This window comes from Bombus terrestris, chromosome 9 (genome assembly GCF_910591885.1).
Source record: "Bombus terrestris chromosome 9, iyBomTerr1.2, whole genome shotgun sequence".
Taxonomy (NCBI): Eukaryota; Metazoa; Arthropoda; class Insecta; order Hymenoptera; family Apidae; genus Bombus; species Bombus terrestris.
Window position 1 is genome coordinate 9,210,472 of NC_063277.1, and position 22,930 is coordinate 9,233,401.

Sequence of the window (22,930 nt, forward strand, 5' to 3'; positions counted from 1 at the left end):
GAATAGCAAGATCAATGTTGTATGCCCCGTTTAAATAAATTTAATAAAATAGTAAAGTAGAAAAAAAATGATTATTCTATGTTAATATTACAACTATTAACATATGACTCGTGATATCTTGTAATGTGTTGTTCGCAAAACCTATACGAGCTATTTGCATTGTTGAGAAACTTTAACCTAACTGTTTAAGTAAATAATGTATTTGTAATACATACTTTATCTTGTAACGAAGAATCGAGAAGCTATTGCAAAATAATCTATTTATGGAGATTGAAACTGTATTAATAAAAGAAAACAGAAATAAATAGATAATAAAGTCGTCATCGTAGAATGAAATAAGCTTCTATGTCAGCAGTTGTTCTAATTGGATACTTAGTATTTACGAAGCAGCGTGTGACACATCATATGAGTTAGCCACGCGTTTTAATAGACATACATGTCAAGAAGCATGCAAAGTTCTTAAATGGTAGATTCACGTGACGTACCGTCGTACTTTACCATTATGTCAAAGTATTATATATTACGAAAGATTCTCTGTAAAATATTACCACTCATTAAAATTTACGTCATACAAATGTCATTACGTTCCTTTATGTGAAAATATTTTTATGAGAAAAACTTCTTCAATTACTATTGTTTGAATTTGTCTGTCACGTACTAACCCCCTCATAGAAAGTTTACGTCATTATGAATCGACCTAATTAGTATTGAATGAATCCGCCATAATTGGGACACATCGTGTTATAGCAGGGAACTTCGTTACGATTGTTAACATAATCAAGTCAGACAACATTGCCGATTACTGATTGTCAATGTGGTTTGTTAACTTAAATTGTGTTTATTTCTTATAATCACTACGCACTACGCATGCATTTTGTTGGCAGCTTAAAAACGTACACTTAGTACGTAGTAACCAATAATTCTATATATCTGTCTCGTAAATATCGAGATTCGAACAATTTGTACAATTTTTTGCAGAGAACGCAGTTTGAAATAGCAGGATTCGTACTCTTGTTTATTTCGCAATTTCCATTGTACGAGAAAAGTTATTGAATTGTATTTTCGTATGAAAAGAAGAATGTTATGCTTTTTCATTATCCCGAATAAATAAATAAAATAAAAATTTGTCGATACGTTACGTGATGTATCTGTGTACAGTACTTCAGAAAAGTATTTGAATATTGGTAGAAACATTTCGAAGTATCATTAACGCTATTCATGTGCATAACATTCATATCCAAAAAGTTTTCTATGTTAACTGTCTACGAACCACTGTATATATTTGGTTTAAGATCATTATGTTTTATTATGCAGTCCTTCGAAATACGTGTCCGTATTGAAGGTGGAGCAAAACACGATTTTTTTTCCGATGCTCCCATAAATTGTTACACCTTGTAAATTATGCATTAATGTCGTGCTTCTGTTTCAGTATGGATGGCTCTGATTTATGCTTCGAGGTCGTTCGGAGAGCAACTGCTGGATTCGTGTACAGTGAAGCGGTAGCCAGGTAAGAAGATCTTTACATTGTGCAAAGGTTGTATTTCAGGCATAAAAGATATCCCTTTTGTTTCGAATGTACCATCTGAGCACAGCGCTATCTTTTACAATTTAATAAAAGAAAAAATATTTACCCTAGACCATCTGAATTGCAACAGCTTTTTATTATGTATATCAGTGATGTCGTATCACAGTGACAAGAGTTTACGACATACTTTACACGGGGGTTCACTTGATATTATTAAAAGACATGCTATTTATCTCGAAACAATACTGCAGTTATTAATCTCATTATGATCCTTACGTTTTCCTTTCGTCGTCCAGTCTTCGTGTTCTCATTTATATAACACCATTTCTCCATTTCGAGAAACGATGTTAATGTCTGTTTTTCATGAATAATGCTATTCCAGAAGTTTATTCCTATTGGTATTAAACAATCTTTTCCGTTTAAATCAGTATTAAACTACAAAAATCCGAGCTTAAATCCTCATTTAGCTAGTTGTTGGAAAAGTATTGTTAGAATCATAAAGAAGATTTATAAATTGCAAAATAAAACTTGTACGATTTGTATTAATCGAACGATTAATATAAAAATCACATCTACATTTTGCAAATACTACTCGTTTCAAATATTAGATTTATGGAAGAAAACTTCCCAAAAATTTAAATTTGTATTTCTAAACAGAAACTTCGTGCAAAAATGTTTCTTTTTAATGTTTCCTATATCCTAAAAGAATAAACTATCAAAGTGAACCGATAAAAGTTATCGCGATAACGAAAGTTTTCGTTTCAATCACGGATTATCGAATATATTTAGAATATTGAATTGTTCTCTGCTTATCTATACACCGTTGTTTAACTGTGTAGTATGGTCATTAAGATTTCGGAAGCAGATGATGTTTACTTATGAAAGTTTTAGTCGCCAGTTTGCTGAATCTATCTACGTCAAGTAGCGGTAGATTAACCAGCAGAATGATGGACAGTGTAGGTACATGTCACGTCCAAAACTGTCTCTGAAATGCGTTTGCTCTCTTCATGGTCGTTTGTAAGCTCACGTCGTACCTCATAGCTATCACTTTTGAACGTCTGTAGCGAGTACAGTTAGCGAATCTTTTTATTCTCTCGATTAAAAATCCGCGTATTTTTACGTGTTTTGACTATGACAGAGTCCCGTAGATTTTAAGGTTACAGGTAAATAGAGAATGAGAAATATCCCGTAGCGATATAAACATTCATAACTAATTTTAATTTTAATGCACTATTAGTAAATTCTCAAAGAAGTAATTGAAATTAATATGAACAATTTGACCACATAAGGATATGATAAATAATATATTTAGTTGTATGAACTTTAATGGTGTATATTAATATATGTATTATTAGTAACAATTGTTAATAACAAGTAACCACAAATTGATTAAAATGGCCGGATTGAATCCTTCCAATTATTTGGAAGTATGTAAATTCAATGATAATTAGTAAACAATTTCAGCGAACTTCTGATATAATCTATGATATTTAGAAGAGGTAAAAAATTATTTAGATATTTATGTAGTTCTTCTTAAAATATATGTATGTATATATCCTTTTTTCGGTTGTCCAAACTCAAATATTCTCTCGAGTCGTACTATGTTAGCAACATTGATGTTTGATATTTCACGTTGAAAGAAAGAATTTCAATAGTGCACTAAACACAAACCTCTGGAGACATAACTTATATAAGTTATGGATGTGCAACCTTCTCGACTCACAAGTTCGGAGTTATAGATATGTTAGACCTGCGAGATGCATTAAACCTAGTTACAAAGTTATTATTCGACACCATCGAAAATCCACTTTGCTCGGAAACAATAGCAAAAGTCAATCTCCATTTTGACATTAATAAATTATTTCTTACGCTTTCGCTATATCCCGAAAGTAATCAAAAGTTACGATCACTAGTCAAATACAGGTTAGTAAAATTAGCAACTACATTTAATATTTTAGATATTAAGAATACTTAAGAGTACGTACGTTAAGATAGTTTCTAAATTCGGAGAAATTTTGTTGTTATAACTACTTACTAAAGTAATCAGAGTAATTTTACACATTTAGTACGATGTATTTTTTAAGATTTGAAGAATTTTTTATAATTTTTGCAACTGTTTCATATATGTTTCTTACATTACATATCTTCCTTTCTCCTTCTTTTTCTATTTTTTACATTTTTATTCCTTTCTTATTTTTATTTTCACTTTTATTTTTATAGAAAATATAATAAAAAAAAACTTTGTAACATAAAAATATGTTTTACATGTTTCCTACAAGATGAACAATCAACTTCACGAATTGTTTGAAACATTCCAATATTTAAAACATATAAATCACGAAAAGAGAGAGAAAGAGGAAATGTACGAATCTATTACATTTAACAAACTTTTATGGGGCACTAATTCGTATTAGCCAGTGGTTTATATCAACGAAAACAATGTTTCACAGGTGAACTTAATTTATTGATATTACGAAAAGGTCGCGTTATTTTCTAACGGGTGGATAAAATAAATTTTCACATATTGCTGAAGTAAATATGTAAAACATTGGACATGTCGTATCTTTTCTGTTCATCGTTGATATTTAGGATTCCATATATTATACAAAATGCAGTTATTAAACGCTTATCGTTTCGTTTCCATTCGATATCAATATAAAGTAGTATATGTACATATATATTTTCGAACATTCGATTCGGCTGTTTATATCGTATCGAACACTCGATAGTCGATAACTCGATTGAAATATTTACCTGTTAATCAACTTGGAAATATCTTACAAGTACATGAAAGGGGATAAACTGTTGTATTAACGAATTGTATCCGGCAACCGTTTCGCCCTTAACAGAAAGTCGATTGAACTGACGTTATCTAGACAGTATAACGAATATGCAATAAATACACGAGAGCCGAGCGCTTTGACCATCGTTTTTTATATCTCGGTCAACCTTCAATAATCCCTGTATCTCATTCCTTTAACATTTTCCTTAATCGCCTGACCTATACGGTTAAGAAGCATAGACATTTTTACGCTATTTAAACCCGAGTTAATTTTACTTTGACCATTTTAATCCACAGTCGTTGTGTTTTCAGAATCGACGCGCCTTCTTTGAATTTTATGCTTAAAACGTCGAAAGCTTTTCTGTTTGTTGATACCATAACGAGAAATTCGAGAATCGTAACAGGATTTCAAAAATCTGTTGAGGTCACAGTGATAGTATATAATACTATTTTTATTGCATACGATTATTCTCAATATTAATTTACCAATTGTTTAAATTATACGTCCATAATTCGTTAATAATTGAAAATAATAAATACCTAACAGATTTGAAAGCATTTATGAATTAAAATCTTTTTTTTTCCTCAAATAATCGCCGCTGCACCGCAATACGCAGGCACATATGCATTTCTATTTTAATATAAAACCAATTCTATTATTCCTATTGCTCGTGCTTACAATTATCTGCGTACATTAAACTGTATCCCGAATAGCGTTCAACTGTTGTAATATAGTGAAAGCCTAAATAACATTGTGCATGATACTTCATAAGGTACAAAGTGCGGGCGTGCATATCAACGTATAAAAGTATCTGACCTCGTTTCGAAGTTATACCGTTTTTCGTTTTTATCATTTGTTCACTTGTCTTAACAGAAAATGTTACTAGGAACTTTCGACATCCGTTGCTTTTATCCACAGATAGAACTCGTACGCGGTACAACTCGCAAGATATTTCGGGAACATGTATATGATAACAATTCGCGAGAGAATGCAGGAAACGTTAGACAGTAATTACAAAGATCTAAATGAAATTGTTTGAGATCAGTTCGTTTGAAATTAATTACTTCGATTTGACATTGATAATAATTTTGGTAAATATTCAATATATTGGAAATATTATCAGACGAAAATTACATTCATAGATGATAGTCTTTTTATGTAGACATAGAACTTCGAAAGACAAGCAGAAATAGGTAAATAACGTATAAAATTTAATGGGTTTCGCTTTTACACTATCAGATCGAGAAAAATTTGCTATAAGGTACATGTGTTTTTTTTTCGTAACCAGTTTTTCTCATAAAATTTTGTTTATGCATCATTAATCTATATTTTTATCTTTTTAATTTTTATCATATTGCAACTCTGTAAAATAACTTTGATTAATGGATCTCACGAGACGGGAATTCGATATTTTTGTCGCAGTAAAAGATATACTGTTCGCAAGAAACGTTACACCATATCATAGTTTGAGATTTATTGTTTAACGATGAAAAATAAAAGTTTCTTATGAAAACTTATAACTGGGTCTAATAGCATTATATAATGTTATTTTGAAATGGTCGTGGACGAAACCTGAAAAATATACGCTATTTAGTTGAAGTGAAATAATAGGAAGGACAGTAGTAAAAATGTTCATCTGTTACTGCGGAATCTTATTATAACAAATTAAATCAGTTATTCTTGAATATAAGATAATTTAATACCGATTGACGTCCTTTTTTACATTTTTGTATATTAACACTCAATACTCGTTGGTTGAGAGAATAAAGATATCTATATTTTATATAAAATTCGGCTCAGTTATTTACCAATTACTTTATCAAGCAGTTCAATCAATATATATCTGATTTACCGTTAGTAACAGTAAATAGACTGGTGTTATATATGGATGTACTAACATATATGCTGTATCGAATTAACATAGATGCTTTTTCTTCTATTTAAGAGAATACGGAGATGTTTTTCGATGGAAGGAACTCGCCAAATTTAACTTCAGGACATAATGTAGTAATAATTCAACTGCTATATATACTTGATCGTCCATATATTTAAAAATTTGGACAGCCAAGAGCAATTGATCATTGACATAGTTTCATCAATGGTAAAAATAATTTGCCATGACATAGTGTTGTAGTTAAAAAATGAAGGTGATCCTAATTTGATGACCAAATACTATACGAACCACTTACAAATCATAAAATGCTCAATTCCAAAATCGAAAAGTATGAAAATAGTGACAATGTTACAGACATTATTCTTTAAAATCTATCTTAGAATTTATTATTTATCGTATTTTTGCTGTAAGCTCGCTAAATCTTTGATCATTGTTTCTCACATTCTACTATATATATCTCGATAAGACTGAAGATTTTCATTCATCGAGATGAATAGACAACGCGTGTATATATTTTTCAGCCGCCTCATCTCCCGTAGGATAGCAATACCTATAACAGCAGCTTTCGTTTTCCAGCCATTACATGCGACAGATCCTGGAGGCGTTGCGATACTGCCACGAGAACGACATAATTCATCGTGATCTAAAGCCGCAATGCGCTCTCCTGGCAGGCAAGGAAAATTCCGCACCGGTGAAGCTACGCGGCTTCAGCGTCGCCGTGCAACTTCAGTCGTCCCAGGCAAACGGCGTCGGTATGTTTTAACACTTTTCCTTCTTCGTTCTCTCACGTTCTATCTGCGTGCATAGCCGTTCTACAGAACTTACTCTTTCCTGCGCATTCTCCAGGGAAACACCGCTACGGCGTTAGCTCTCTTCGCCAACACTTTCGCGTTCGTTTTACTTGTCCTTTCGCCGATTTCAAACATGTGCACACCACTGTGCAACGGTAACAATACAATGATCGCTACCACTGAACCGAACCGACTACTTCTTTTTTCCACGGAAAATCATAATTTATGATTGTACCCACCCGGACAAAGTGGGGAACTGATGGCGCTGTCGTGTTGTTGCTACTGATACAGTGTATCCTATGCTGCATGAATTTTCAACGTTATAAACAACGTCTTTGAATATTAGGAGTTCTCATAGAGAAGAAGATTTATCGTCGAATATAAGGAGTTCTGTTAGAGATAAAGACGTATGAAGTAATGTCTTCTGGTAACATTTCAGGGATATTATAGATTAAGTACAACAGAAATTGAAAGGGACGGGTAAATTAATCTTTTGTAGAAATCATTACTTTGAGCTGTATAAAGTGAAACTCCATTTCGATTTACTTCTTGTTATTATCTGTGTATATTACAATACTTTTGGATTTGTGTTAAATATTCGTAAATACCATAAAAACTTTAATTAAATATCATTAATTTCATAAATGTTAATGAATGTCGAATTAATATATTCATGTTCTCTTCAATCTTCGTAAATATTAAAACATTGGGAAATATATATATAAAGTAGATACTATATTTTGTGCGATATTGACGTTCCATTTTTGAGATATTGGTCGATTGTAAAACATATCCGAGATGAAAACAAAAGAAACGAAAGAATGTTTATAATGACATTACATGCAAGCATACATATAAGTTTGAAAATTCTTTACGAATTATTACTTTTGATCCTACAAAATGTACCGTGTTCAAAGAATACTTAAAAGTCAAAGTCCAAGTGTTTTTTATAATTTTCATTATCTTTCCATAAAGGAAGACGTATAATCTTATTGTGGATATCCCGAAGCAATTAAACGTTATTCCCAATGAGATGTATTAACGTGAAGCCGTGGAATAATTAAAACAATGAAAATTTCACTGTTCGGTTGTTCAAGTTATTTCGAAATCGAGCGTTGCTTGCTCAACGATTAATTTTATACGTATGGTGCGGTTTCCACCATGGGCCACCACAAAGGATCCAGTTATCAAAGCAGTTACATATGTAAATTCATATGTAGTATGCTGATACCGGAAAGGTTTCGTTATAGCTGTTCCGTGATGTGTGAATGACAATAAATTACTGGCTCCTCTGTGCATAAAGCAAGCAAACTCGTTTATCCAGGGAAGTGTAAAGGTGAAAGGGTACCATAACGCTTCTTAGGTTTGCTGTTAGTTCTAGAAGAGAGCTAACACCGTTCGGACATTAACATGACGACTTTTGGTCGCCCTTATTTAAGAGTACTAGTATATTAATTTTACAACAGAATCGTTTTAATATCGAAACACATACGTAATACGCTTCTAATATTTTTTGTAAACATTGGAGAGGCAGCATTCCATATTAATTTGCACATTATTATATTAAGTTTCTTTTTTTTATATATATATTTTTTTAATACTGTTTGGGACGTAGCAAATACCGTGGTAGCTTGTGTCGATTAAACTGCAAATCGAATTCGATCTTGGTAGTATAATATTTGGTAGTTATATATTAACTCTCGCACGTTCTATTAGTGGGTAAATATAGTTTGCGATAATCAGTTTGCTGTTGCGTTATATAATAATATTGCATACTTCTGCATCGATATCAGATCAGATTAAAAACCGAAAAAACGGAAATATTATTCTGTTGGTATGTTTATTTTTGTGGCGTTCTATTTATTTTCACTTAGTAGATTTGAAAGTCACTGGCGAAAATGGAAAACTTATTTTCCGATCGATGATATAGAGTTGCGTTACTACCGAAAGCCGTGGGTCGAACAATTTTAGTATACAAAAAGGGTAGAGTAATTAAACACGAATTTTAGTGGGAGTTGGAAACTTATAAAGTTTCTTAATAGAAAACTTTGACTCGTTTCCGAGAAATGACCGAGTTTCAGCGTTTTTCAGTCAGTGAGAGGTATCCCTGGGAAAGCTGTTTTCCAAAGAGAAATAATTTTTCAAGAGAGAAAAAGAAAGAAGATAAACAGAAGATTATACAACTTAAAATATTTAAATATTTGCAAGTAGTAAGTGTAATTGAATATTTTCTTTGCGTTGCTCGCGTGTTCTTGTCTTGGAATCGCGTCCAAATTTCGACGCGTTAAGAGATACATATTTATTTACATGCGATATTACAGAAGCTTGCTAATTTTTCATTACACCGTTGAAAGGGACAGTGTTTGAATGTGTGCAGAGTGGAATCCATTATTTACTAGAACGATCTTAACGAATGTCGTTGAGGTACGCGACCTCCTTTTCACTAGACAGCGTTATAGGTACTGCCTTAAAAGATTCAGAGGCAAGGAGATGAGCTTACCCTAAGGGTTAGGACATTATTGCTGCCGGCAGAGTGACATATTTGTAGACAAAGCTGATTAACGTCTTTGCAAATGAAAAGCGCCACTTAATTACTCGAGAAGACGATTCTTTGGTGTTGAATCGACGAGAAAAGGAAGAGACTTTCGTTTCTAGTCACTTGAGTATTACAAAGAATTCGGCCGATTAAAAGATGAGTCGAATATAAAATCATGGATTGAATGCTGCCTCTTCACAATCTCCAACGACATATATATATTATAAATATATGTATGTATATTTCTTTTTCTTTCCTACATACACCGAAACGAAGTGTGTTTTTTGAACATTCGTTAAGAATACTTTTAAAAAGACACTTGGTATTTTTGTATCGTCTCTCTGCTGTATGCCCTATTCTTCACTATTGGCTGGCTTGGTCGATGATTGGCAGTCGTATTCGAAATTTCTCGATGTTTAATGTGCAGAATGCAACGGCTTTTATCGGTTCTTTTTCTTCCAAAGAATATCTCCTCGTTACTTTCTCAACGATTATCTTCGTTGGTGTCCGTTTTACTTATGACGATCCTCTCTGTTGCTTCGATATCGCATGATCTGACGGTAAGTAGAGTTTTATACCTGATCAAGGCTTCGATGTATATCACGACGATAAAATTTATATACACCCGATCGGGTTTCTAGTTTATACGATCTGAACCTCTTGTTACTTTTTACCTACGGTAGAACCTCGATTATTCGAAGCAGTTAATATTCATGAACGCTTTCTTGTATGAAAAGCGTATATTATGCAGCAGTATGTAATCGCGTTAATTTATCGACTAAATCTGTGGTTAGGCATAATGTTTACAAAGCAACTTATTTCGAAAATTTGTATGGATTTTATCGGTTTTTCATTCTTTGAATGAATATTTTGAACAGTAAATGTTTCAAGACTACGTGGATAATGATATTTTTGAAATCATATTTTTCGTATCTCGTTTAATTCATTCTGTTACATTCGACCCGTGATTCAGAATACAGTTAAATGAATGTATAAGTTAAAAAGGTAATTTATTGTAGAGATAAGCGGAGAAAATATATGAAGCAAGCAGAATTTCATAATTTTATTTTGCTTCATATGTTAAACAGTAGTCATGTGCCACAAATATTAATCAGTTTTTAATTTTATATGAAAGATGTAATTTTATCTTTTTATAATGTCATTTTCTATCAACAACTTTTTCCTCTAAAAACATTTCACAAATTATATTAAAAGTGTAATTGCTTTTTAAATATCGGTAAACAAAAGAGGGTTTAAAAATTAAAAATTAATCGTTTGAGAATTTTCTTTTTATTAATCTAAAGACCTTAAGCTCATTCTACCTGTTAACCCATCACTCGATACATAAAATACATTTTTTATTAACATGTATTAATATAATATTTAGCAAAAATAGTTAATTGTCTATACTTGTTTCCAATAGTTTTATGAAAAAATTTATTTACGAAAATTTTATAAACCAATTTGAGCGAAACGAAAGAAAAGGATATCGGATCCATTTTCAACAATTCATACAATATACTAGGGCAACAATTCTCCGGTAATAACCGTCGTCATAACTCTGAAACTAAACTGTTACTGTATTTCTGTTACATCATGCACATACATCTCGCACTAAATTTTATTTTATCATTCAAAATAAACTTGTTTACTCATGGCAAGAAAAATTTATTTTCTCGGAATAAAAACCATTGTAAATTGTAAACACAGCAAGGGCGACGAAACGTTATCTCAGTAGATACTTTTAATTTTGGAAAAATTGCAAAAATACACTAAAGACGATACTACATTTCTCAACTAAGATTTAATATATCCTTCCGGTTATTAAACTTTCAATAAGAAGCTTCGTCTTCTTGAACTGCAGAAAATACAATTTGAAATGATATTTAGTTTTTGTCACTTCTGCACTTGGATACGTCCCTTCGTAATTAGTAAGAAAGTAATAAGGCCTAATCAGTCTTCCGTAGACAGTTCTATTTTTGAGGAAGGAAGTAGCATCTAATGAAGAAAAGTATACCTTGACGAGACTAGGTCTTGGATTATACGGTTGCGAACTTACAACTACTACAGCTCGGTTATTATCTTCCTCGAAAGAAGTACAGCATCGTGGATCTATTGACACGGCAGTGTATGAAACTCGATTCCTGTTATTAAATATTTCATGAACTCACGAGTGTCTACACAAGTGAAGAAATATATTGTACAAATGATTAATAATAGGCAGCTAAACTTTTGAATATAATGTTTTGTTTTAATTGATATAAAATGTCTGTGTGTAGCTCTTTCAGTAATTTTCCGAGTCCTGCGGTGACGCTGTTCACATGATTTCTCTAAATATCGCATATTAGTGTACATTAGTAGCGTATGTTATGTTAATTTAATAATATTGTTAATTAGTACATCGTTGAGAATATACTTCCCAGATGTTGTAATTACACAAACAAATTTAGTCATAAATGAGGCCAATATATTGTTATAAATATATATTTCTTTTTCTTTCTAAGCAAATGACTTTTCATTGGATTACTTCATTATTTAACCATTAAATGATATAATTTTATACTTTATTCTATACCTCAAAATCTCGATTCCTGTTGTTAAATATTCATTTGTCTTCATTCAAATATTTATTATTCTATTAATTATTATTGATTCAAATCATGAAATGATAGGAAATAGTGTATTCTTTGAAGCATTTTTGCTTCTGAAAACTTTTTGTTCTTCTCCTCAGAAAAAGATGTCCTTTTCAGAGGTGTTGGAGCTAGAGCTAGCTTCATTAGAGATTTGATGACGCGCCGATGTCAATTTGTACGCTTGAACACTATTTGAGAAAGACGTGATTTACAGGGCGGAACTCTGAGGCAGGATTAACTCAGGTCTGTGAAGATGTCAAAGGTTTCAATATTCACACAGATTAAGGACTTTCTACGTATCGTCGAATAAACAACCTGTAATCCACTGGCAATTGCGCTACTTCGTTTCGACGAATTCAATTTTCTATAAGCCAACGAGCATTTATATAAATGACAAAAATAAATGAAATAGATTTTACTAATCGAGATTATGTCAGAAGAAAGCTTTCAAGGGGGAAAGGGAAATTTCTATGAAAAGATTATCATTCACAATAAATTTAATTTCTCTTACGAAAAGTCATCCATTTCTAAATTCTTGAAATCCACAATTTACGTATTATATTCCTGTCATCAGTATTGTATGATGTAAATTTATACAGGAAATGCGTTTTGTAATTCCGCTTAAGCTCAGGTATTGAGATTGTTTGGTAATTGAACGCTCGGATAATCGGATACGTGAATAATCGAGGTTCGATCGTAGTATTAATTTCAGCCTCTTCGTTGCTGCCGCAACCAATACACATTAACGAATTATGAACATTATTTTTTGTATATTCATTATTTAGGAAAATCTCCTCTATTTTTTTACTATTTTTCCACCCCTTTTATTGCCCTAAATCTATTTTTATGATAATCGTAGGACGATTCGTCGCGCCATATTTGATTGTATCGCCGTTAAGAGCCGTTGATAAAATGCACTTTATTATAGCAATCGATCCACTTCACTCGATGCTCATGCGTAAGTGGCCGGACCTTCATTCATGCTCTGTGATTCGTTTAAAATCAATGAATCATTCCATAAGATCAATGATTCTGCACCCCTCTCCTGTTCCTGTCTGACTAGTAGTGAAATTTATTTTTAATGCAGCCGGCATTATATTATTCTTCGCCGTTGGAAACTGACTGAAACGCAGAAACAGATACCACGATACATTTTTCCTAGAAGATGTGGAGTATTGATCCGGTTGTTTGTGAAAGAATGTTACCGAGAATCTAAACAAGCACACTACATCTCGTAACTTAGACTTGGGCACATTATACAATTTAAGAATCGAATACCTGTTAAAATCATCGTTAAAAAAGGATTTGCCTATGAAAAACGTGGATGAACAAATATTTTCTTTTTAAATAATAGCTTTCCAACCTTCAAATGATTTGTTCATTTTCTGAAATCTTCGTTTTTTCTACTTCTATGTCATATCCCATATAAAATCGTAAATTTTTATATAACTTATTTTTGTACTTTTTCCAACGAGTTTTTCTCAATAATTTGTATTTTTCTAATATCTTATTTCAATTTTACAATAATAGTTTAATTAGACAAGTTCTTTCGATGCTATTCATAAGATAGACGAAATGTATTGAAATCAAAGTTAGAAAATTCTGATGAGGATTTATGTATTTCAAACGGTAAATATTTCAAACTTTTTTTAATAAACGCACATTTTAGCGGACTGCGCAACTTTGTCGAGACTCTACATAGTAACTGTGTATGTAATAATAATTTAAAAGTGGGGGAAAACGATTTTTCGTGTTATCATTGGGAAAAGTTAACAACCCTGAAGCAGATGTTAAATCCGTTGCAAAATGTGTCCGTTATTTAATCTTCTAACTTTCGGAACTAATTTTAGCTATCGAACAATAAGAAGTACGCAAATTTTAAAGAGAAAAGTACATCTAAAAGTGGAGCAGCAAACTTTGTATCTTCGAAAACTGAATCTTCTTGGATTCATGAGTTTCTGAGTGAACTCGGTTTAACGAATATCAGAAAACTCCAAGTTATACGTCTCGTGTCTTTCGCGCAAGTGCAGTTCAGATTTCCCAATATTAAAATTAATAGCTTCTATGTATTCATATTGCTTCGACGAGAACCAATAACGATGTGTGATTAAAAGTATTGTTATCGTGTCGATCAAATAATAGAGAAAAGGAGAGAGTTCGGTGTTGTTACCTGGAACAGCCTTTCTGTTTAATTTTCCGCTTCTCACGTACTGAACATAAATCTTTAGCATCTCCCGCAATTATTTTACAGTTACTTTCTAGTTTCTTTTGCAATTGTTTACGCTTGAAAATATAATGAAACGCTGGTAGTATCAAATAAATTATTATTATTTCAAGAAGCTCGTAATGGTAATTATTAAAAGCGTTAAAATACAGCGGAATTTAAAACTTTGATTATAGAAAGAAATTCAGAGTATGAAATTAAGATTTTATAAACATTTCAATTCGAATGATTAAAATTTCATAAAATCTCGGGCATAGAAATTTTCTCTGCTGCGCTATTGAAAATGCTTGGAAACATTTCATGTTACATTAGAATGCGTGGAAATATTGACCGCGGTCTGCTTGAAAAAGTTCCAAAAAAGAGAAAAAGAAAGATTTATTACGCACGTTTAATGGCTACGCGAGGAAAGAGCATCGCATAATTACAAAATTTGATAACTTGAAATTTGGTTTGAATGAATACAGAATGTTACACGACCGAGTATCGGCAGTGTCTGAGCCCAAAGGGGCAGCTCTACTTGAAGGCCGACAACGAGGGTAAGCCTGACCTAACCTTTAATCATCACTTCCGCAGGAGCCTTGTATCATCATGCCATATGTATCACACAACTCACACACACGTCCAGAACACATTCACATATACACCACACATTATGCTACCATCTTAACCCGATCCGTGTGTCCCTCTCACGTTACTGTACTTCTAGAAGCTGCCACTGCTTGCTTGCTTGCTTTTTCCGCGTTCAGATTTCGACCACGAGTCTCAAACGAGTCGTTTCGATGCGCGCCGAGCTCGAACATTTTCGTGTTGGAAATCCATTCGGTGTTTTATCGAACCTACGCCAGGAAACGAATTCGTGTTGAAAGAAAGCCCCTTGATGAAAATTCCATTTTACCATTCCCTCACATCGTTCAGTCATCCCTCTACCTTTCATCATTGTTATATTGTTCGATGTGATTTTCAGTGTAGATGATTATATAGGGTGTTCCGTGATTCTGTATAGATGAATAGATCTTACGCGTGAGTTAGTGTTTCTCAGCACGAAGCTTCGTTCCTTCCTTTTCTTTATTTAGAAGATTAATCTCGTCAAGGTACATTCATCTCTTTTCGTCCATTAATTTGTATTTTATTTTTGAGATATGGATGTATGAAAAAAATACGTAAAATTGAGAGAGCAGCCTTCAACTTATTTTTCTTAAAAACGAAGCTTCGTACCTCGTACTAATTATAAGAGATTACACTCTATATTTTCAACTTATTTGTTACGATGCACTTGAATTTAACGATTCCACTATATTAGTGTTATTAATGTCGTAGATTCCATTGCTGTACCATATGTACTACATCAATATTTTTATTCATAAATGGAGTAGCTACATATTTCAGTGTTATTTAGTCCATTGTTAGACCAGAGAACGAGAGAGATAGTACAACTGCGTAGCAATAAATTGAAAAGCGGATCTCACGATAAATTTTTAGTAGCTACTATGCAAAGACCTAATTAAACTTCACTTTTTTTATCGTCTATAATAAGACACCACAATGTCCAAAGGAAGTCGTTCGAAAGCAAACGAGGGACAACAAACTTATTGCCAATGGTAGTGAATAGAGAAAGAGGGAGGAAGAGAGAGAGAGAGAGAGAGGAGAGAGAAAACTCCCTTTATCTTCAACGACCAAACGAGTCAACGAGATTAACATTCGATTGTTCCGACAGAGGCACACTTTTGCTAAAGAATCGCTTAGAAAATCGTTTTTCTCGGGCCTCGACCTCAACTCTGGCCCGTACTAAAACTCGATTCTTTGATACAATGACACAAACACAGGTCTGTCTTCCTCTACGAATAACGGCGATGACGATAAGGTTCTTATCGTCGATGATGGCAGATGCTGCACACCCTGACATTACTCCGCCGATAACGATCCTTGTCCTATTTGTCTGTGTTCTTTCGATAGGGCTGACGTCTCCGAGCTGCAATTTCCCTTTCGAGGACCTGACCGACGCCGAGGATTCGCTAGTGAGCGATACGGAGGACAATATCGGTACTCGTATGCCTGCCACATCCGCATAATAACGAGAACCGGGGGTAGACACGACAGGCAAGAAAAAAAAAAGAAGAAAAAAATAGAAGGAAAGAATAAAATTTTGAATAGAAAGAACCTTCGATTTCCTTTTTAAAAAATGTCGTCGAGCCCATATGTCCAATCATTTAGTTCGAATTAGAACACGAGAAACTAACATATCGATGGCTCGATGGGTTACAGATAAAAAAGACTGTTCGATTTCTGTCTCGACTCATCGCGACGTCCTATCGACAAGTACTATCGTTATGCTTTCGAACTAACATGGCGATCAATTAAAATGTTCCTCGGTTGCTTGTTTTCGATGCAATGACACGCATATTCGTTCTACCCCCGTGTCGTTCAATTATGTCAGCTTCAGAACAACACGTAGTGTCTGCGTAGACACTCCACTTGACCTACGTGCGGTAGTTTGTTCCTGTAAAATCGTTGTGCAGGCTCGCGTAGTGACAGATACACGTTGTGTCGTCGAGCTGCCTAATATCTCAAGAACAAGACAGAAAGACCCGTTCTTTCTTTTTTTTCTCGTTCCTTCTTTTTTTTATCTCTTTCCTTTAGTTTGTTTCCCGTTCGTCGACGTGTCCCGTTTTTTTTGTAGCGTGTACGAATGAATCGACTTCTGCTTCATCGTTATAGGGGTCCCACGATTGAAGGGTTCATTACGACTTTTTGTTATCTCGTTTACAATCACAAGTAATTTCCTCCGTGAATATTTTTAAGATTCAAATGTCTAAATATAGAACTTAATAATATCCAAATACTAATGTTAAATTCCCTTTCGTCCATGACTATAAACAGAAGATAACGAAGAAGAATAAGACGAAAACTAATCATCTGGTTTAACATAAACACATTCCCTTGTTTGCTACATTTCTATTTATACAGTTATGCGTAAGTACATGTACGTATACCTATCACGTACGTACGTGTATATTTTATAATAAGTATCAGAAATATCTAAGAAAATGATCTTTTCATTATCACCTATCATACGTAATAAACTCTTCAATGTTTTCCTTGTTTGTTGGTCTGATGCGTTCAAAAATTGCCCGATTTTTTGGGCTTGTTTGTGTCGTCATTGTTCGTAGCGGTAGACTAGCCTATCTTTATGTGTCTGTCTATATGTATGCCTTTGTGTTTGTCGTATCGTATGTTATCTGTGGTGAACTGTCGTACGTTACATCGTGAATATTTTCTAGCAGTTTTTAAGAATTTATCGTGCAAGTGATATTCGAACGTAAGTAAGTGTCTAGATCTAAATGCAGATGAACGTTCTACACATAGATGCAATTCATCATCATGCTATGTTTCTAACAACGCATCACTGTCATAATAATCACATATATTTTGAAAATATCATCAACGTTGAATGTTACAAATAATAATTAAGAAATCATCTCCATAACAATCATTATTGTCATAAATCATGTCTAACACTGAGAAATCAATTTTAATATTTCTATTTATAGAAACTAATCTTTTCTTGAAAGTAACGTAAAGAGACAGCTTAAAGTAAACATAGGAAATAAAATTCTAATTACTTCGAATATCATTAATTAAGCAATTGAAATAAGTAAAAAAAAGATCGAGTAAACAAAGTCAAGCGGTACGTGTCAGTACAATTTGTAAGATTTTCATCATCGAGAGTTAGATCAAGCGAATAGCTCTGCGTGAAAGTAATTGTCGCGTAACACCCTCCGTTCGTGATAAAAATTTTAACGCATCAATAAAGGTAAAAATTTACGAACGCGATAAAATTATGCTGTAGAAAGTGCTACGTTCGTTTCGAACGATGATATCTTATTTCTAGCGTCGATTTCAGATTAAATATAATTTATGTTATTTGTTTAATCTGCAATATGCGAGCGAGGATAAAACTGCTCTATAATTTTTTCTAGCCTTACGGGTAACAGGAAAATACCCCAAAGCAACAGTAAAAATTCACTTTCAGCTACTGCACAGCTTCACGGACATGTAATTTTGCATTCGTATTTATTCACATACACTCGCTAAAATTTAATGCACTAACACACAATCATATGCATTTATGTCGCGTGATGAGCTATTTGTTATTTTTTGCTATTCATATCGCTGATATATATTTATAGAAAACACGATATTTATTTTATTTATTTATTCTTTCGAACGATAAAAATAAAGAAGATACGTTGAATATTAATTATACTTGAAATAATGCTATCGGATCCCTATCTTTAGTTTCACTTGTTTATTTGTTTAAAAAGAAAACGTTAAAACTAAAGAATATGAACAAAATGCTATCTGTCAAATAATGCAATGAATTTCAATAGAAAATTTCGATCGATAACATTTCATTCCATGATTACTCGCAGAATTCATAAAGAGAAACATATTCGATATTACGCATGCACGTTTCATATTGCATAATTCTTATTCCCTTTGATATCGACAATTACACGCATAAACGTAATATCCTTTTTATATTACTTTGATGCTCAATTTAAAACTTCAAGCTCTATATTATCATCTCCATTTCGTTGTACACTTTCTTTTTTTCTCTACTTGTTAATGTATGACTCGTATGATAGTTTAATGTATTTTCCCTTCATACATTTTTTCATGTTTTCGTATTTCGCGCTATATATATTGTATATTTCACACTTTCTGTGTATTCTAATTTTGACCTACTTTGAGGCATTTTCGCATAATTCCGGTAGATGTAATTCGAAGAGATGGACGAAATCTCCTTTAGCTAATATATATGCTAATTAGCTTTTTCTCTTGCCTTTCTTTTACGTAAACAACATTTACCTTTTACTAAAAGATTTTCGTAAATAGCATATGCTGATTTGCAAATTTGCTTCTAAAATTTTCATCATATCAAAAGCATTGTACATATTGTTCTTTATGTCATTTACAAAGAAAGTAAATATCTCACTACACGTACACTGAATTGTCAATGTGAATGATCTTCGAATTAAACATTCTGCTTATATGAATGTATGTTTTTCTATATATGTATGGCATTTATATCACATGTAGGTATATCATATTTTTTAAGAGGCGATTTATTAGAAACAGAAACCTAATTACCCGTTTTTGTCTCGGCAGATACTGAAATTGACAAAATTGTTATATCACTACCGTGATTAAGAGCACATTAAATAATTGTAAATAGAGCACAAGCATTTATTTAGTTGTTTAAATTAAATGAAACGTTCATTAATTTTAATACTATGTTAATAATAGTATAAAACCTATAATAATCTTCTAACTTAAATTCTTCATTGCCTTATCTTATAATATCTAGTATCACATAAATTAATACAAGATATTTAAAGTATGGCATAATCAAACAGTTAATTAATAAATTACGTCGTAGCTTCATAAACCTATTTAACGTCTTAAAAAAATATAAGAAACCCGAATTTTATTTTTTTGAAATCTCCGAAATACAGATTTGAATTTCTAATACGAAATAGGATAGTTAGGTATTCTGTTTCAAGCTGAACGTATTTAAAATGTTATGATAATGATACAAACAGTTGTAATAAAGATGTTTCCCGCGTTTGTCTTGATGTTTGCTTTGTCTTGACAAGTGTATTGTCTGTCGTTCTTGTAAACATGAATGTTAACTTCTTAATGGTCTACATATTTGCAGCACGATATCTCGTTTCTGCAACTTCCATCAATCCTAGATATTATTGATGTTTATACATTTATACGTTTGACTAGCACGCTGCTATTTGCAAAATATGCATACCGTGCTTGTAAGTACTGTGTGTTAAACGCGGCAATGCGTTTCTCTCGTCTCACCGAATGTTTCATTTATTTCGCATTTAATATACTACACATTCGTTTGTCGGCATTACCTACACAAACTCAGCTCCGGTCCAGTCGATCTAACATTCACGGGATAACGAGCGGTTCTTTTTTCTTTCTTTTTGTTCATCGAGCCTCGATCGTTAACGCTTTCTTAGCGTCGCAATAAAATTCTCCGGAAGCTCTTAACCCTCAAACGCCGAACCGCAGACGGCAATGACTCGGTCATTTCCAAACCATATAATATGTATAGAATTTTAATTTTGCACGAAATTTTACTACCGCATACAGAGGGAAATTATACATCATAAAATTTCGGCAATTTTAAAATTATAGATATTACATATTGTACTGAAATTCCTTTGGAATCGTAAAATTATACTGATTATATCATATAATAAAAATTATGTACTCTCTTCTTTGAGAAATATTACAATCTATTACACTAGAAATGCATCCCTTTGTTTCATTCAATGCTTGAATTCCAAAAGGCCGAATCATAGCCCAAAGAGGGTTAAATTAATTATTCAGAATACAGATTACCCGCTTTTTATTTGTCATCGCAGCTTCCCTTTTTCTCCGTTTCTTTTCTTTTTTTTTTCTTCTTCTTCAATATCAAACGACCGGGCGCGTACCTCTTTTCTCAAGATGTTATTAGTTTCCGATAAAAATCGTCGATCGACGTTGATCATATACGCGACATTGAACGTGTTCTTAACAGAAGCTGCAGTTAATCAACGTGAGAAAAGTATTCGTGGAACGCGATACGAGAAGCGGGTCGTTGTTTACGAATCGTTGATGACCGAGAGGTGAGAAGTTTGCGGGAAATGTTGAAACTTCTCATTTGGAACTTACCGATGAAGTTTCGGTCGGTTCTAAAAGTTTCTTCGAACGTGTAACGATCGACTGTGGACTCTCGAAGCAATCACTGCCGGCTCGCTTCCACCATGCCGAATATGTCGGTTATTTTACATGTTTCTGATGGTGTTCTTGGTCGTGCAGGTCGTGTTGGATGTCCACACTTCATGGCGCCGGAAGTGGTCCAGCGCAGACAGTACGGGAAGCCTGGTGACGTCTGGTCAGCCGGAGTACTACTTCATGTCCTATTAACTGGTACACTTCCATTCGTCGGCTCTCGAGATAGACTGCGAGAAGCAATTTGCAGAGGACGAGTACAGGTAGAAATTGACCAGACATTACATTTTTTCTGTTTTTACAAAGCGCGCAAGAAAGATAATCATGTTTTGATGTGCATTTACCTCTGACGAGCACGCTTCCATGTCTGTCATAAGTATAATAAATGCATAAGGTATTCGTAAAAATTGTAGATGGGATCGCCATTATGGGACAATATCAGCGAGTCAGCCAAGGATCTCATACAAAGAATGCTTACAACGGATGTAAATCACAGGATTACCATACAGGAAGTGCTGAACCACAAATGGCTCAGAGTAAGTCGTCTTTCATTTAATCTGTTTTAACGTCATTTCCATATTTAACGTCATGTTCAAAATGTTTTCTTTTATGTTTCAAAGGAAATCAGAGTTTTCGAGCGTTCAAAAATCTAATTGATACATATGAAGTAAACTCTTGGGAGCTTAAAGCTTCCATCGTGAAAATCTGAAAGAACTTTCGAAAGATAATCGTGTCATCTTCGCGAGATAGATATTCAGAATTCGGGTATTAAAGTACTTAGATATAGTTAGTACTAAATTAATGAAGATCAAAGTGGTGAAATTGTGAAATTTTTAAGAGCAGAGATATCTTGGGATTTTGAAGCAGTACGTACGTTTAGTAGAGATGGGTTCGAATACACTTGTATAGTGTAATTTTACACTAGTTCAAATTTGATTGAGAAAAACTTACGTGTACTACTAAAAATGGTAGAAAACGATATTTTTAGATCATATAGCTTTGCGACTCTTTATCTGCACTCTGGGAAATGTAAGTGGAACTTTAATATAATCGAACCTAGGCCAGGTGGATTGGGATCGAGAACCTTCTATTCTCTGTGTAAATCTTTCAAACGATAGCTTTTTGTTTGCAATACGAAATTCGATTGAAATCGGAGTATACGCTGTGTGTAATATTTATACCTAGTAACACAGTTTCTTGCCTTGTAAAGTTTGAATATAATTTTCGCGACTCTATATTTGATGCAAATATCAAAGTAAAATCTACAAGGGCCCATTCTGAAGTTCGATACTAACTTAGTCAATATAGAAAATGAAAAATTCTCTGTTAAAGTAAATTTAATAGAAATCGACTCTTACGAAGTGAGATTTTTGCATCAAAATCGATTTGAATTCGTGAGTGCGTATTGAAACTGATTCTATCCTTAGTGTTGAGCCATTTGTGTTAACAACTTCTATTTAATAGATGCTGCAAGCGCATCTGGTTCTTTTTATATCGTATCAGGTTTTCGATAAACGGCCTCATTTTCTGTTATTATATCCGGTGAATGTACGTGCGCATGTCCATGGCATATGGTGTAATAAAGTAAGAATATACTTATATGATACGACAGTTAGCCAGTGACCTAAGGTAGCGAAGCTTGGAGTCACCCCATATATCGATGCAATACACGTGCAACTGGGCTATCGATCGCTATAGCAGGGGCAAAGTTCCACCGGTTAATGAAAATAACTGTAGCGGTGTATATTT

At 33.3% G+C, this 22,930-nt stretch overlaps 1 protein-coding gene across 9 annotated transcripts in view; it reads left to right on the forward strand.

The window, feature by feature from the left end:
* The window catches only part of LOC100645564 (peripheral plasma membrane protein CASK), a 266,777-nt gene that overhangs the window by 27,748 nt on the left and 216,099 nt on the right, over nucleotides 1-22,930 (forward strand). For 7 of the 9 annotated variants that reach the window (XM_048408636.1, XM_048408642.1, XM_048408640.1 and 4 more), the window contains exons 4-8: nucleotides 1,430-1,507; nucleotides 6,779-6,954; nucleotides 16,340-16,426; nucleotides 21,269-21,444; nucleotides 21,595-21,717. In XM_048408636.1, the coding sequence (XP_048264593.1) occupies nucleotides 1,430-1,507; nucleotides 6,779-6,954; nucleotides 16,340-16,426; nucleotides 21,269-21,444; nucleotides 21,595-21,717 (640 nt within the window). Of the gene's footprint in view, nucleotides 1-1,429; nucleotides 1,508-6,778; nucleotides 6,955-14,850; nucleotides 14,923-16,339; nucleotides 16,427-21,268; nucleotides 21,445-21,594; nucleotides 21,718-22,930 lie in introns of all 9 variants that reach the window. The other 2 variants (XM_048408639.1, XM_048408644.1) reach the window with 2 other exon arrangements.